A 12,727-nucleotide genomic window follows, 5' to 3' on the forward strand; every position below is an offset into this window, starting at 1 on the left:
ACCAGCTTCTTCTAGTGCTCACACTCTTTTTTTATATATATTAAGCACAAGCACATGGGGAAAGAGGGAACTCAAAATACAGGAACTAAGCCACGAAGAGAAGAAACGTTTTATAGGAGAAAGGCTGATGATACTTTGAAAGGCAAATACTTTTATAGGAGAAGGGCAGGTGTTTTTTTACAACCTACTATTTGTAGGAAGGAAAGTGAAAGAGATTGAGCTCCTCAGTGAGTCTTTAAGAGTCTGCTAAAGTCTTTCGTCAAACTGGTCAGATTTGCTTTAGCTGCTGTGTCCGTTAGCACTTTGCTCAAGGGTTGTACATAAGGGCTAGAGTTTATAAGGTGTGTACACACATCATATAATCATAAACACATAGCATAACTGCATATGGTGCTGTGTAACAGGGGAGTTCTGCCAGAAAAAACTAAGACTTTGCCCAAAGAGTTTACAATCCAAAGAATTACATTAAGAAAACAGAGTGGGCCAGGATCATTACAGACAGCATGCTCCAAAGAATATGTGAGATTTTTATACACTTTGAGGATGGAAGCTTGGCATATAATAACTGAACCCTGAATGCCATTCTAGGGAGCAAAGAGTAAGGAGTGAACAACAGAGATGAAGGGAGAAGTCAGAAGAAAACCTTGGACATAGAATCAGGAGAGAGGAAGGAGGTATCTTAGAAAATGAAGGCAGGGCATACTCGTGGATTGCTTCAAAAGCAAAGAATTGCTTAAACAATGCATGAGACCTGAGAAGTTAAGAAAAGAAGAGGACACAAAGCAGTGGGAAAGAAAGATGTTCACAGCAACCAGGTTTTGAATGGACTTGGTGAGAGATTAAAGATGGGCAAGCAGAGACAGCGCCGATTACCACAGTCAGGAGAGATTACAAGAGTAAGGACTAATGGTTCGTTGTAAAATAGAGAGGAGGGGATGCAGCCAGTTCATCAAAAATCAGGGTCAGAGGAACAGGGAAGAGCGGAGACAAAGATGACATCGAGACTACAAGCTTATGGGTCAGAACGGCAACATGAGAAAAAAGATTATGTTAGACTGCAGGGATAGTTTTCATAAGCATTGGTGGTTTACACCTAAAATCCAGAGAATGGCACCTTGCCCCCCCCAGTTCTGCAACCTGAATCCACATAGGTTAATCCTGACACTCACCTAGACCCCAATGAAGTCAAAGGTCTATGTATGAGGTCTGACCACTGAAATCAGATTGCAGGAATTGGCTTTATTTTATGCAAATCCCACAGTGTTTTTTATAAGAGCTGAAGCTTAAACTATATACACAAATACATATAAATAGTTCTTTTTATATTCCAGTGTAAGGTATTGTTTACCTGCCTTTCTGTATTCTTTAAGCAATTCTACAAACAGAATTTAATGGCAGTTGTATTATTATTAAAAGTATTTCCAGCTGATAACTGAAATCTAAAAATCTTGAACTAACATGCTTTTCTTTGAAAAAAATCTACAGTATTTTGACATATTGTTCTCTTGAAGTCAGCTTCTCTTGAGATTTATTTGGTCATTTGAAAGCTTGGGTTTTTATCAGAACATGCATTCAAATAATAAAAACCAGTCTCCACAAAATCCAGTGCTTACCTTCCCCATCAAATGTCCCTTGTCCTTTCGGTGCTTTCTTCTAGGATGTTTTTGTAAAGAAAAGAAACATGAAAAATAAGAATACAAAGCCACTGACTGCAGCAAAGGTTATGCTATTTTATTTAATATTAGCAAAGGCACTGAGTTAATTATTCCTCGTTTATAAACTTTTGACAATTAGTAAATTATTCACACAACCATTGTTTCACTACAGATGTGACATTAAAGTTGCTATGGACTTTCTTCTAATTGCTTAGTCATTCATCACGTTGCATTTTTCCTACAAACTGAATAAAAAGCCATTCAAAATTATTTCATACTATAGCATTACAAGAGTTCAATAAACTCGCATTTCATTGGCTCTGAGCTATCCTATCAAGTCTACATTGTTCTTGTTAGAGGGACTAGCTTTCCTTCTCATGCTACAAAAAATTCACATAAGGCACCATGTAAGCTATTTTCTGAGACCATAACAAGCCCTCTGAAATAAAACAAACTTATTGGTGAACTACATTTTAGACCTTTATGTGCTTCAATACTATTAGTTCAACTGGCAAAACAACAACAACAAAAAGTCATCTCTGTATAAAGACAGGGCAATATAATGTCTTCTTATTTTAAGCAGAACTCCTCAGTGCTTTCATTGGGGGAGGTCTGTAGGAAAAAAAACTAATGGAATGATACAGCCTACAATCTGACCTACTGAAACTGCTTGTTTGTGTAATTTCTGTGAAAGCTCCCAACCCCCACCCCCTAAATTTTTTGTTTGCCTGAGAACTGTCATACACTTGATAATTATTCTACTAGTTACAACTATTATGCCTTGCCTGGAGTGCTTTACTGCACAATTCCAAGTCACCCTGCAGAGCTTTTTAATCTACCAATTTATTAAAAGCATTCGATGCTTGAAGGGTAGAATGCAAATGAAACACAACAAAAAGACAAAGATTAACATTTTTTCAAGCCAGAAAAAGCTTTTACAGGTTTTTTTAAGCAAGGTTTTGTGGCATAATTATAATATAATTAATTTAGCAAGAGAAAATGTAATAAAACTATTATTCAAAAAGGATTAAATCTGAGGACTGAAATAAGACATTCTACTTTTAGGATACACCTGAGGCTGTTTCAAGATACTTTAAAAGGACTCTGTCAATTTAAAAAGTTCACTTCTACCTGAATTTTTTAAAAACATACTGTTACAAGTAACAGGCAAGGTTATGATAACTGAAAGAGATGGGGGGGGGAGCAGTTGGACTATTTTTTTGCCACTGTATTTACTTTTTACATTAGGCAGCACTTTGTGAAGTCAGTTTAATTGTCTCCCCTATTCAAACGTATATAGGGGTGGGATAAACATTTTTAAATCTAAGCAAATATGAATGCAAAACAAAACCTAAATTGACAGGGGGATTCAGTGACAAATGTAAAATATAAGGAGTACTTGTGGCACCTTAGAGACTAACAAATTTATTTGAGCATCCGATGAAGTGAGCTGTAGCTCACGAAAGCTTATGCTCAAATAAATTGGTTAGTCTCTAAGGTGCCACAAGTACTCCTTTTCTTTTTGCGAATACAGACTAACAGGGCTGTTACTCTGAAATGTAAAATATGAAATTACCTTTAACTCATATTTTAAACTGGCTAGGTTTCAAATTAATGGTATCCTTAAAAGTACTGTTTTCATTACAGTAAAATGGAGGAAATGTTAAGTGACCATTTATACCTGTCAAATGTCACAGAGAAGCTTCTAATAGTAAATAATGAACTCAAAAACAAATGCATTAAAAAAAAATACTTAGACTGCTAATCACTACCTTTAAAGTGGCCAGTACCATTCCAAAAAAAAAAAACAAAAAAACCCAAAAACATAAGTTTCATCTACCAGTTTACTCACCTTTATTCTTCCTAAACTAGAAAATTTCTCCTTGTCCTCCACAACAGCTTTGAGTACTGGCTGGGACATTCTATTTTTTTTCTTAAAATTTGTAGAACTGTCAAAGTCAATGCCACTCACTACTGCTCTTCGATAGGAAGTAGACCTCAATCCTCTTCTCAATGCCCCTGGGCTATTCAGGTTACCTTCGGTCTCTCCATCACCATCAGCTACCAAAGGCATATTAAGCACCTCCAACATGCTACGGACCTTGAGGACCCTTTTGTTCGGCTCCACATTCTGGTTGCTGGTTTTGTTTGTCACTTTTATCTCAGAAGCTAAACTCCTAGGAATGATCTGTTGTTTCCCCACTTTGAGCGCAGCAGGACTATTTGTACTCAGAACTATTGACTGTTTTTCTGGGAGTTGGTTCTGATTAGATGTCAGTCTGTGGAGAGTTAAGTTTTGCTGTGAGGGAGCTGTCTGGGAAACCAATGAGGGTCCCACAAGTGCCTTTTCTGGGTTTTTTAAAAGCTGGTAGGATTGTAACTGCAAAACAGCCATTGTGTTATTACTCAGTGAAGGCATATTTCCAGGTAAGGACCCAGGAGTTGACATAAAAGCAGTCTGTTCATCTTCTGGGATAAGTGCTGATTGACTGGAAATCATCACTGGACGAAGCAATGTATCATCTGGCGAGGTTACTGTAAAACTTATCAAGTTATCTGAAACCAGTTTCAGAACTGGAGATGCCTGGTCAGAAGAAAGTTGGGGGGAAACAGCTTTATACTCTGGAGATCCTATTTTTCCGTTTGGCACAGATCCCATCTTGGACTTAAAAGAGGAGGGGCTCCTTTGGACTAATCTGTTGTCTGGAGAAGTAACTATTGTTTCAGCGGGCTGAGTCACAGTGAATGTACCCCTGTCTTCCACAGGGAAATCTGTGAAGAGGACCCCGTTGGGGCTCTGGTAAGACTGGGGTCTAGGTTTGCTCTTGGCGCGTTGCTGGGGGATCGATCTCCTCCTCCACCATGGCGTTACGTTGTTACCAGAAAAATCCACTTCACTTTCCCCATCCATAGCAAATTCCTTAGGGTCACCACTAGTGCAAGAAGGAAGCAACAAATCCTGCAAAGGCTCAGTCCTCGCACGCTCTCCTTTTACTACGAGGAAACAGTAGTAAGCATAACTTTGTCATTCCACACCCAGCCCCAACAGGACTTACAGAAGGAGTTTTCTTGTAATGCCACTTACACCGCCACCCCCGCCCCCGCTGCGGTGACCGCACGGCATTAGGAGTTGGAGAGAGTTTTCAGAGAGTCGTTCCCCCCCCTCCCGCCCCCAGCAGCCGCTAGAGCTGCAGCGGCTCCCCCCGGCCAGGCAGCCGAACTTTACAGCCGAGCTTGGCGGGTGCAAACCCAGACCCGCAGCCCACCTGCTGGGCGCCCCACGGCCGGAGGGGGGCCAGCACCGAAGGAGCCCCCCCCCCACGCCTGCGAGCCCCGCGGCGAGAGAACTTGGCACACAGCCGCGCGGCCCCCTGCGCCTGTCCCACAGCTGCCCCCGCCGAGCCCGGACCCAAGCGCAACGATTCCCCGCGGAGCGGCTGCTGCTAGGGACCCACCGCATGGCCGCGAGCAGCCGCAGGAGGGAAAGCCCCTCTCGCCCGGAAGGCAGGGGGTGGACGCTCCCGTCCCCACCTGCCGCTCGCTGCCCGCCTCTGCCACGGACTGCGGTGCACGGGCCAGCCCCCACCGCGCTCCGCTTCAGCGGGATTCCCCACCCACCCACGCAGCCTTCAACCTGAGCCGTCCGCGCCCCGCCCGCCGGGAGCTAAGCGCCGCCCCCGCGGCCCCGCGGCGCAGGGAGGAGAGACGCCGCCGCCCTGCGGGCGCCCGGCGAAGCCCCGCGGCCGGCCGCGCCCGCACCGAGAGTCACGGCTCCAGCGCCACCCCCCTCCCCTCGGGGCGGCGAGTCCCCGGCCCCGCTGTTTCGGGTGGCCCCCGGAGGTCGTGGGGCGGTTCAGGACTCCCGGACTGGCCCCGAGCTGTGCGAGTCGCCCAGCCCCGGGCCTGGTGGGGAAGTGTGGAGCCAGGCGGTCTTTGTCTCAAGCCAGCGCTGCTGGCAGTTGTAACTTTGAGCTGGGAGCAGGGCAGCGCTTGGACATAGCGTGGTCCAACGCACGAGCACCATGGAAACTGCAGGGGTGGAGCGCTAGGGCTGCCCTTAACACAGTATGGCCCAGTTGTTTCATAGGGCAGCAGCTCGAGAAGACATTAGGCCCCGAGACTGTGGGAGTACTCAAGTGCATACGTGGCACAGGTGCAGCAGGCCACGTCTGCGCGACCCTCTTTAATAGTTTACAGGAGTATAACTGCATTGCTCCCTGGTGTGAAAAATCCGCCCCTCGGAGCGAGGCTGGCCTGGTGTGGACAGCGCACTATCCACAGTAGGGCTTCTCCGGTCAACGTAGCTACAGCCTCTTGCAGAAAGGGACTAGCTACACCAACCACAGCAGCTCCGCCACTGGTGGAATAGCCTCTCCCGTGAAGTGCTACCGCAGCACCTATAAAGCTACAGCATTTAAGCTTAGGCCTGCCCTAGGGCTAGACAGGAATAAGGGCCTCAGTTAGCATCCAACTCACCTTTCAGAAGGTTTCTGAGTTTTGTCTACCCAATGGTGTGCTGGAAAACTCATTTCAGGTGGACTTCAGGGAATTCATTTAAACCTGAAAAATAAGGGATTGCAAACCAAGACCTTGACCCTGCTTATGCAGGAGTACTCTCATCAGGCCTGCACCCTCTTTGAATTCACTACTACTGTCCATAAAGTTAAGGGTTTGTATAAGTGCAGAATTAGGGACTAAATCTGAAAGAGAAAAATCACACCCTGGAAGAACCACCACCCACTTCAGATCATACAGGGTAGAACTCAAACTTGTACATGAGGGAATAAAGGGATGTTTTGAATGCAGTGGGAAATTTCAGTGGCCCTCTACACCCCAGTCAGACATTTTTCTTATTAAATGGAATACTAATCCAATCAAAAGTAGCAGTGACAAAAAGTTAGTACTAGCTGCGTAAGGTGAATTTTGAGGCCAAAGCCTGGTCCCTAATAGATAAGTATCCATATCACCTAGACCCCTACCCTTGTATGTAGCACTAGCTTACAGCGCTGTAGTGCCCAAACATTCCAAGAGGCCATGGATTGAATGTACATTGCCAATTCCTCCCTTGTTCAGGGTTGAGATAAACTAAGGGTCACAGCCTTTCAGTACAAACAAGAGCATAAACAAGAGACTGCAATCTCCAGGAACGACAATCCAGCAATTTCCAAGAGAACCGCAAATATTTCAACACTATGCATATTAAAAATATTTAATGTATTTAAAAAAAAAATCACAAAAGCCAGCATTTTGTAACAAAATTGCTGGACAGCAGTACCATCTCACATTTTGTCTTCCTGTGTATATTTAGAGATTTGTGGGGGTGGCCACTGGCAATACTGAAGATGGCCAAAGGTTTGCGTAAACAGTTTCTTCCAGCAAACTTGTTCTTTCTTCTAGAGAGGGAATCAGAGTTGGCTAGCTCATATTCTTTTGCTGCATGCCAAACAAAGGTTAGAACAAATCTGGGAAAAGGGTAGAACTTTTTGGTAAGAAAATAGGAAATACACAGCAATTCTATTGGCAGTTAATTCTTATGAATTACATAAGCTTGAAAAATTGTGGTTGTAATGATTTTGCAACTTTTATAGGGCTTTAGTACATAATGTAACTTTTCAAGAGAAATAAAAACAGACTAGGTATTGGGGAAAAAATTCAAAACTGCTTCACATGTGTTCCTCATTGACTGTAAAAGACACCTCTCCTATGTACCATACTACGATACCATGATTCAATACTCACTCATATAATGCAGGCTTAAACTCAAGGACATTGAAAGTTGCACCGGTGGTAAATCTCGCTCACTTATTTTAGGAGAGACAATTGTGCCCTTATTCTCTGGGATCTGTACTATTTGTCCAGCTAATGGGGTCAGAACAATCCCGTGGATGGACACTCCCTTAGGGCTGGACTGGCACCTTGCAATCCAATTTGAGTAAGGGGCAATGTATAGTTGTGGAGCACCATGCTTGAAGGAGGGAAGTAAGCTGCTCTAGCCCTTTTCCAGCTGCAGTTTACTTCCACTCAGTGAGGTTAGCTGTGCTGTGTCAGTGCAGGAGAGGGTGGAGCAAAGATTTTTTTCTTTCCCTCACTCCTGCCCATGTACCTGTACAGGAAAGAAAGTAGCATCTCAGTAGTAGTGAGTCTCCTTCCCATGCACCGGCAGCAGATGCAGGTTGTTTCCTGTGCAAAGAGCGATGCTAAAGCAGGTTAAGTTGAGAAAGTGGAACTTTATTAATCACTTCGGCCTGTTCTGTCAATGTAGCAAAGTTGCTTCCAGCTTAACTTTCTGGACTTCCCTGTTTCTCTGGTGTCCCATCACTAATAGCCCCCGTGCGGGCCCCCCCACCCCAGGGCCCTCTAACTGCAGTGCCACTGATCGTAATACATCTTCCCTATTTTACAAACAAACATTAAAAACAAGTAATTGATGCCCAGATCCCTATCCTTTGGCAAGAGGTTGCTAGCACATAACAGAGATCTTAAGATAGTTTGGTGTCCTCAACAGGTGACCACACCAGGAGCGTCCTATCTCTGTCTCACTAGACATACTCTGAGACAGGTGACAGACTGCAATTAAAAATCCATGGCTGGCACCTCAAAGTCTAGCAACTATTTCTCTGTGGAGTCTCTTCCTTCCCTGTGGGCTTTGCCTCAAGATGGCTTTGTTTCTCTGTTCTGGGTATTGTATCTCCTGGCTCATAAGTGCTTCCTGTTTCTTCAGATCCCTTGTTTCTCTTGTGTAGTCACCTCATATGACCTGGATGCCACTGAACTCCTCACGATTCCTTCCGTTCACTCCATCCGGTGTCTCTCTAAATGCTGGATCCACACAAGAGTGCCTGTCTCCAAGGCTGGTAGGTTCTTGGCTGACCTGTCGTACCCTAGTGTGTGCTTTTTCTAACTGCTGGTCATCTCCTTTTAGTAGTGTCCCCATCCTTCTGGCTGCAGCAGATCTCCCCTTATTGATAACATGGGTTTGGTCCTTCCTGCTATCAGTGCCTGTGTGGGACTGTTTTGGCACCCCCTGACATAGGGTACTTCTGTGTGCCAAAAATGCTAGCAAGGGGTCTGAACCAGAACAACCAACCTTGTGAAACAGCCTTGTGTAATGCTGTTTTCACAACTGAGTGCACATTACCATTAACTCTGTGGGTATTCTGTGGAGGAGATATTGTGGTGATCAAACTCCCATTTGTGTGCATATTCCTTAAATTCTTTCAAGACAAACTAGGGGCTGTTACTGATTACAGTGTCTGGAATGCCATATCTTGCAAAGATATCATCAGTTTGACAAACACTGACTTGCTTCTTATATCAGGCAGGATATTGGCCTCCCAATTTTGAATTCCACTGTAATACAATACTGCATTTCCTTTTAAGTAAGTCCTTTTCCACCGGTCAGGTGAGCAGGTCATGTGGTAATAATCATACAATTGGCAGGTTTCAGACCCTTCTATCAAGGAGTGGAGTTGTGTATTTATTCCCAGGTAGTAAACACAGTTGTCAATGTGTGAAGCATGTATTTTTTCATAACGAGGTAAGACAGCTCCCTGTCATGAAAATATGATTCTATCCTGCACACACAACTCATCTTTAATTTGAAAATGTGGTTCTGCTCCTACTGGTAGTTGGCTTTTATCTTCTGGCCACTCTCCTAGTATTGTTCTCTTGACTGCCTGTAGTTGGATGTCCTTTCCGTAACCTCTTTGATTTCTATCAGCTTCACTGTTGAACCTGAGCGAGAGCAGCATGTTAACGGAGTCAGTGCCCTGACCTCCTTCCCACAACTCGCTGATGCTAGATATATCTAGCCTGGATTCTAACACCAGTAATGGCCCTGAACAATGTCTGATCTCCATCTGGTAGCACTGCAGACACCACAACTTGTTACAATCTCTTTGGAGCACTAAGGAGCGACTTTGTCATGTTTGCCTCTAGGGCAGTTGTCCCCAAACTGTGAGGCACCCGCCCCCCAGGGTAACAGAAGAACAGGGGGCACAGTGAGCCTGGGTCAGCCCCCTAGGGGCAGGGAGGGAATGCCACTCAGCCCCACTGTGCCCCCTGTTCTGCTCCAGCCATGGCTCTTCTCCCAGCCACAGCTCCCTGCTGCAACCCCCCAGCCAAAGGTTGCCAGGTGCCTGGTTTTTGACCAGGAAGTCCGGTTGGAAAGGGGACCTGACAGTGTTCAGTCAGCACTCAGAGATTCTGGTGGCTCCCCTATCCTGCCCTGAGTGCGGCTTCCCCTTCCCCACCCTGCCGTATTCTTGGAGTACATGGCTCCCCCTCCCACACTCACCCCACCATCCCCAGAGCGTGGCTTCCCTGCCCCCATCCTGCTACACTCACTCTGCCTCCCTCTGCCCCAGCTCCCCAGGGGGTGCACACCACGTAAGAGGCACAATTGAAAACGTTTGGGAACTACTGCTCTAGGGTTTTGTGGTCTGATTACTGGATGGCCATCAGTGTACTGATGGAATCACTCCACTCCAAATACCACAGTCCGAAGCTCTTTTTGTATTTAGGCATATCCCTGTTCAGTCTGTGACAGGGTTCCGAGGGCATAAGCAACCGGCTGCTCCTGCAAAAGAGCTACACCCAATCCTTTCTCCAATGCATCACACTGGAGTGTCAGTGGCTCTCCTGGCTGGTAGTACTTTAGGAGAGGAGAGAGGCATCCATTATCAGTTTCAGTGCGCTAGATGCTTGCTGTTGGGGACCTGCCCAGTCCACTCAACATCCTTCCTTATGAGTCAACATACAGGTTCTGCTACTACAGCCAGGTGTGGACAGAACTTTGGAATGATACATTTTCCATCCAAGAGGCACTGTACCACTTTCACATCCACTGAAGCTGGCATGCCTCTGACTCCTTGATCTTGTTGGAATCTGTTCAATCCCTCAGTTGTGAGCAGATAGCCGAAGTATGTCACCTCATGCTGTCTGAGTCGTATTTTTGCTGGATTGAGTTTTATGTTCTTGTCCCTGCATCATTGTAGAAAAGCTTATAATTTTCTGGCATGGTCTCGTTCAGCTTCTGTATCATTACTCCCTTCACCTATGAGGATATCACCTGCAATTATTTTCACCCCAGGAAGTTCTTCCAATGCTTGGGTGAATCTCCTCTGGACCACCTCTAGTGCTGGGCCTATGCCCATCAGCATGAGCAGCCATCTGTTGTGATCAAATAGCATTGCAAAAGTTATCAGCATGCTGGAGTCTTTATCCAGGTTTATGTGCCAAAACCCATTCCTCACATCAGACCATAAAAATTTTGGCTTTGGAAAGTTCAGGTAAGATGTCATCAGTTGTGGCCAGTGAATATAGTGGCATATTTTCAATGCTCACTTCAGTGGCTCTCTCTCTATATAAATGCATAATTTGCCTGATGGCTTCTTCGTCACCACCATGTTGCTTACCAAGGTTATACCAGCCTCTACAGGTGCTAGGATATCCCTGCTCTGTTGACTTTTGAGCTCCTGGAGTACTTGATTATGTAGTACCCCTTGAATTTTCCTTTGTGATAAGCACGCAGGTTCCATTGTCGAGTCTACTTCAAATCACAGATTTCCTCTGAGATACTCAGTGTCTTTGGAAAACATCCCCATATGCTTTCAAAATTGTCTCCATTATCTATGGACTCATGGAGAGAGTTATGGTGTTATCACCACTGTCTGATGTGCCATCCCCCTCTTGTACAAGTCTGAATGAATCTTTGAGACCTTCCTCTGCTCTTGCATACACTGCTAAAATGGTTGAACTTGCCACATTCCATGCAATGCTATCCTAGCGTGGGGCACTTCTTTACCTGTTTGTGCTGTCTCCCACAGGAAATGCATCTCACTATGGGTATGGAACCCTGACCACTTGCTCTCCTTTGCAGTTGTCTCACTGCATGTACTTCTGGGAGCGTGGTGTCTCCTCGGGCTTACATCCTCTCTCAAGGCTTCCGCTGCACACGCCATGTCTAAGCATCTGTCTAATGTAAGATTGCCTTTCTGGAGCAGCCACTCCTGCAAATGGTGATCCCAAGTGCCAGAGACTATCCTATCATAAAATTAGGGAGTCTGTCAAACCCCAACTCCCCAAAATTGCATATAGCAGCCACTGTGTGTAAGGCAGTAACAGAGGTCTCTCCCCATCCCTTTGGAGTCATCTCTAGAGAAAAACCTGTGTCGCTTCACAGGAACATAAAGTCTGGCAAGTCAAGTGTAAAAGTATAATTAGATAGGCCAAAAAAGAATTTGAAGAGCAAAGAGCCAAACTCTCAAAAACTAACAGCAAAATGCATTTTCAGTACATCAGAAGCAGGAAGCCTGTCAAATGATCAGTGGGGCCACTAAATGGCTAAGGTGCTAAAGGAGCATTCAAGGAAGATAAGGCCATTGCAGAGAAACTAAATGAATTTTTTGCATCAGTCTTCACTGCAGAGGATGTGAGGCAGGTTTCCATACCTGTGCCATTCTTTTTAGGTGACAAATCTGAGGAACGGTCTCAGATTGAGGTGTCAAAAGAAGTCACCAGGACTAGATGGTATTCACCCAAGAGTTCTGAAGACACTCAAATATGAAATTGAAGAACTGTCCAACCTAACATTTAAATCAGCTTCTGTACCAGATGACTGGAGAGTAGCTAACGTGACATCAGTTTTTAAAAAAAGGCTCCAGAGGTGATCCTGGCAATTATAGGCCAGTAAGCCTAACTTCAGTATCAGGTAAATTTGTTGAAACTATAGTAAAGAACAGAACTATCAGATACATAGATAAACACAATTTGTTGGGAAAGAGTCAACATGGCTTTTGTAAAGGGAAATCATGCCTCACCAATCTATTAGAATTCTTTGAGGGGGGTCAACAAAACGTGGACAAAGGTGATCCAGTGGATATAGTGTACTTGGACTTTCAGAAAGCTTTTGACAAGGTCCCTCACCATAGGCTCTTAGGCAAAATAAGCAGTAATGGGATATGAGGAAAGGTTCTCTGATGGATCTGTAACTGGTTAAAAGACAGAAAACAAAGGGTAGGAATATATGGTCAGTTTTGAGCATTGAGAGAGGTAAATAGTGGTATCACCCA

General features: G+C 44.9%; 1 protein-coding gene across 3 annotated transcripts in view; it reads right to left on the reverse strand.

Annotated features, from left to right (window-relative positions):
- Positions 1-5,234, reverse strand: part of ARHGEF26 (Rho guanine nucleotide exchange factor 26) — a 115,074-nt gene extending 109,840 nt beyond the window's left edge. For 2 of the 3 annotated variants that reach the window (XM_073359638.1, XM_073359636.1), the window contains exons 1-3: positions 5,111-5,234; positions 3,508-4,649; positions 1,614-1,653 (exon numbers count right to left, since the gene is read on the reverse strand). In XM_073359638.1, the coding sequence (XP_073215739.1) occupies positions 1,614-1,653; positions 3,508-4,566 (1,099 nt within the window). In that variant the 5' untranslated portion in view covers positions 4,567-4,649; positions 5,111-5,234. The remainder of the gene's footprint in view (positions 1-1,613; positions 1,654-3,507; positions 4,650-5,110) is intronic. The other variant, XM_073359637.1, reaches the window with a different exon arrangement.
- Positions 5,235-12,727: the final 7,493 nt, after the last annotated feature.

The sequence above is a fragment of the Lepidochelys kempii genome, chromosome 9, assembly GCF_965140285.1.
Source record: "Lepidochelys kempii isolate rLepKem1 chromosome 9, rLepKem1.hap1, whole genome shotgun sequence".
In the NCBI taxonomy this organism is placed as follows: Eukaryota; Metazoa; Chordata; order Testudines; family Cheloniidae; genus Lepidochelys; species Lepidochelys kempii.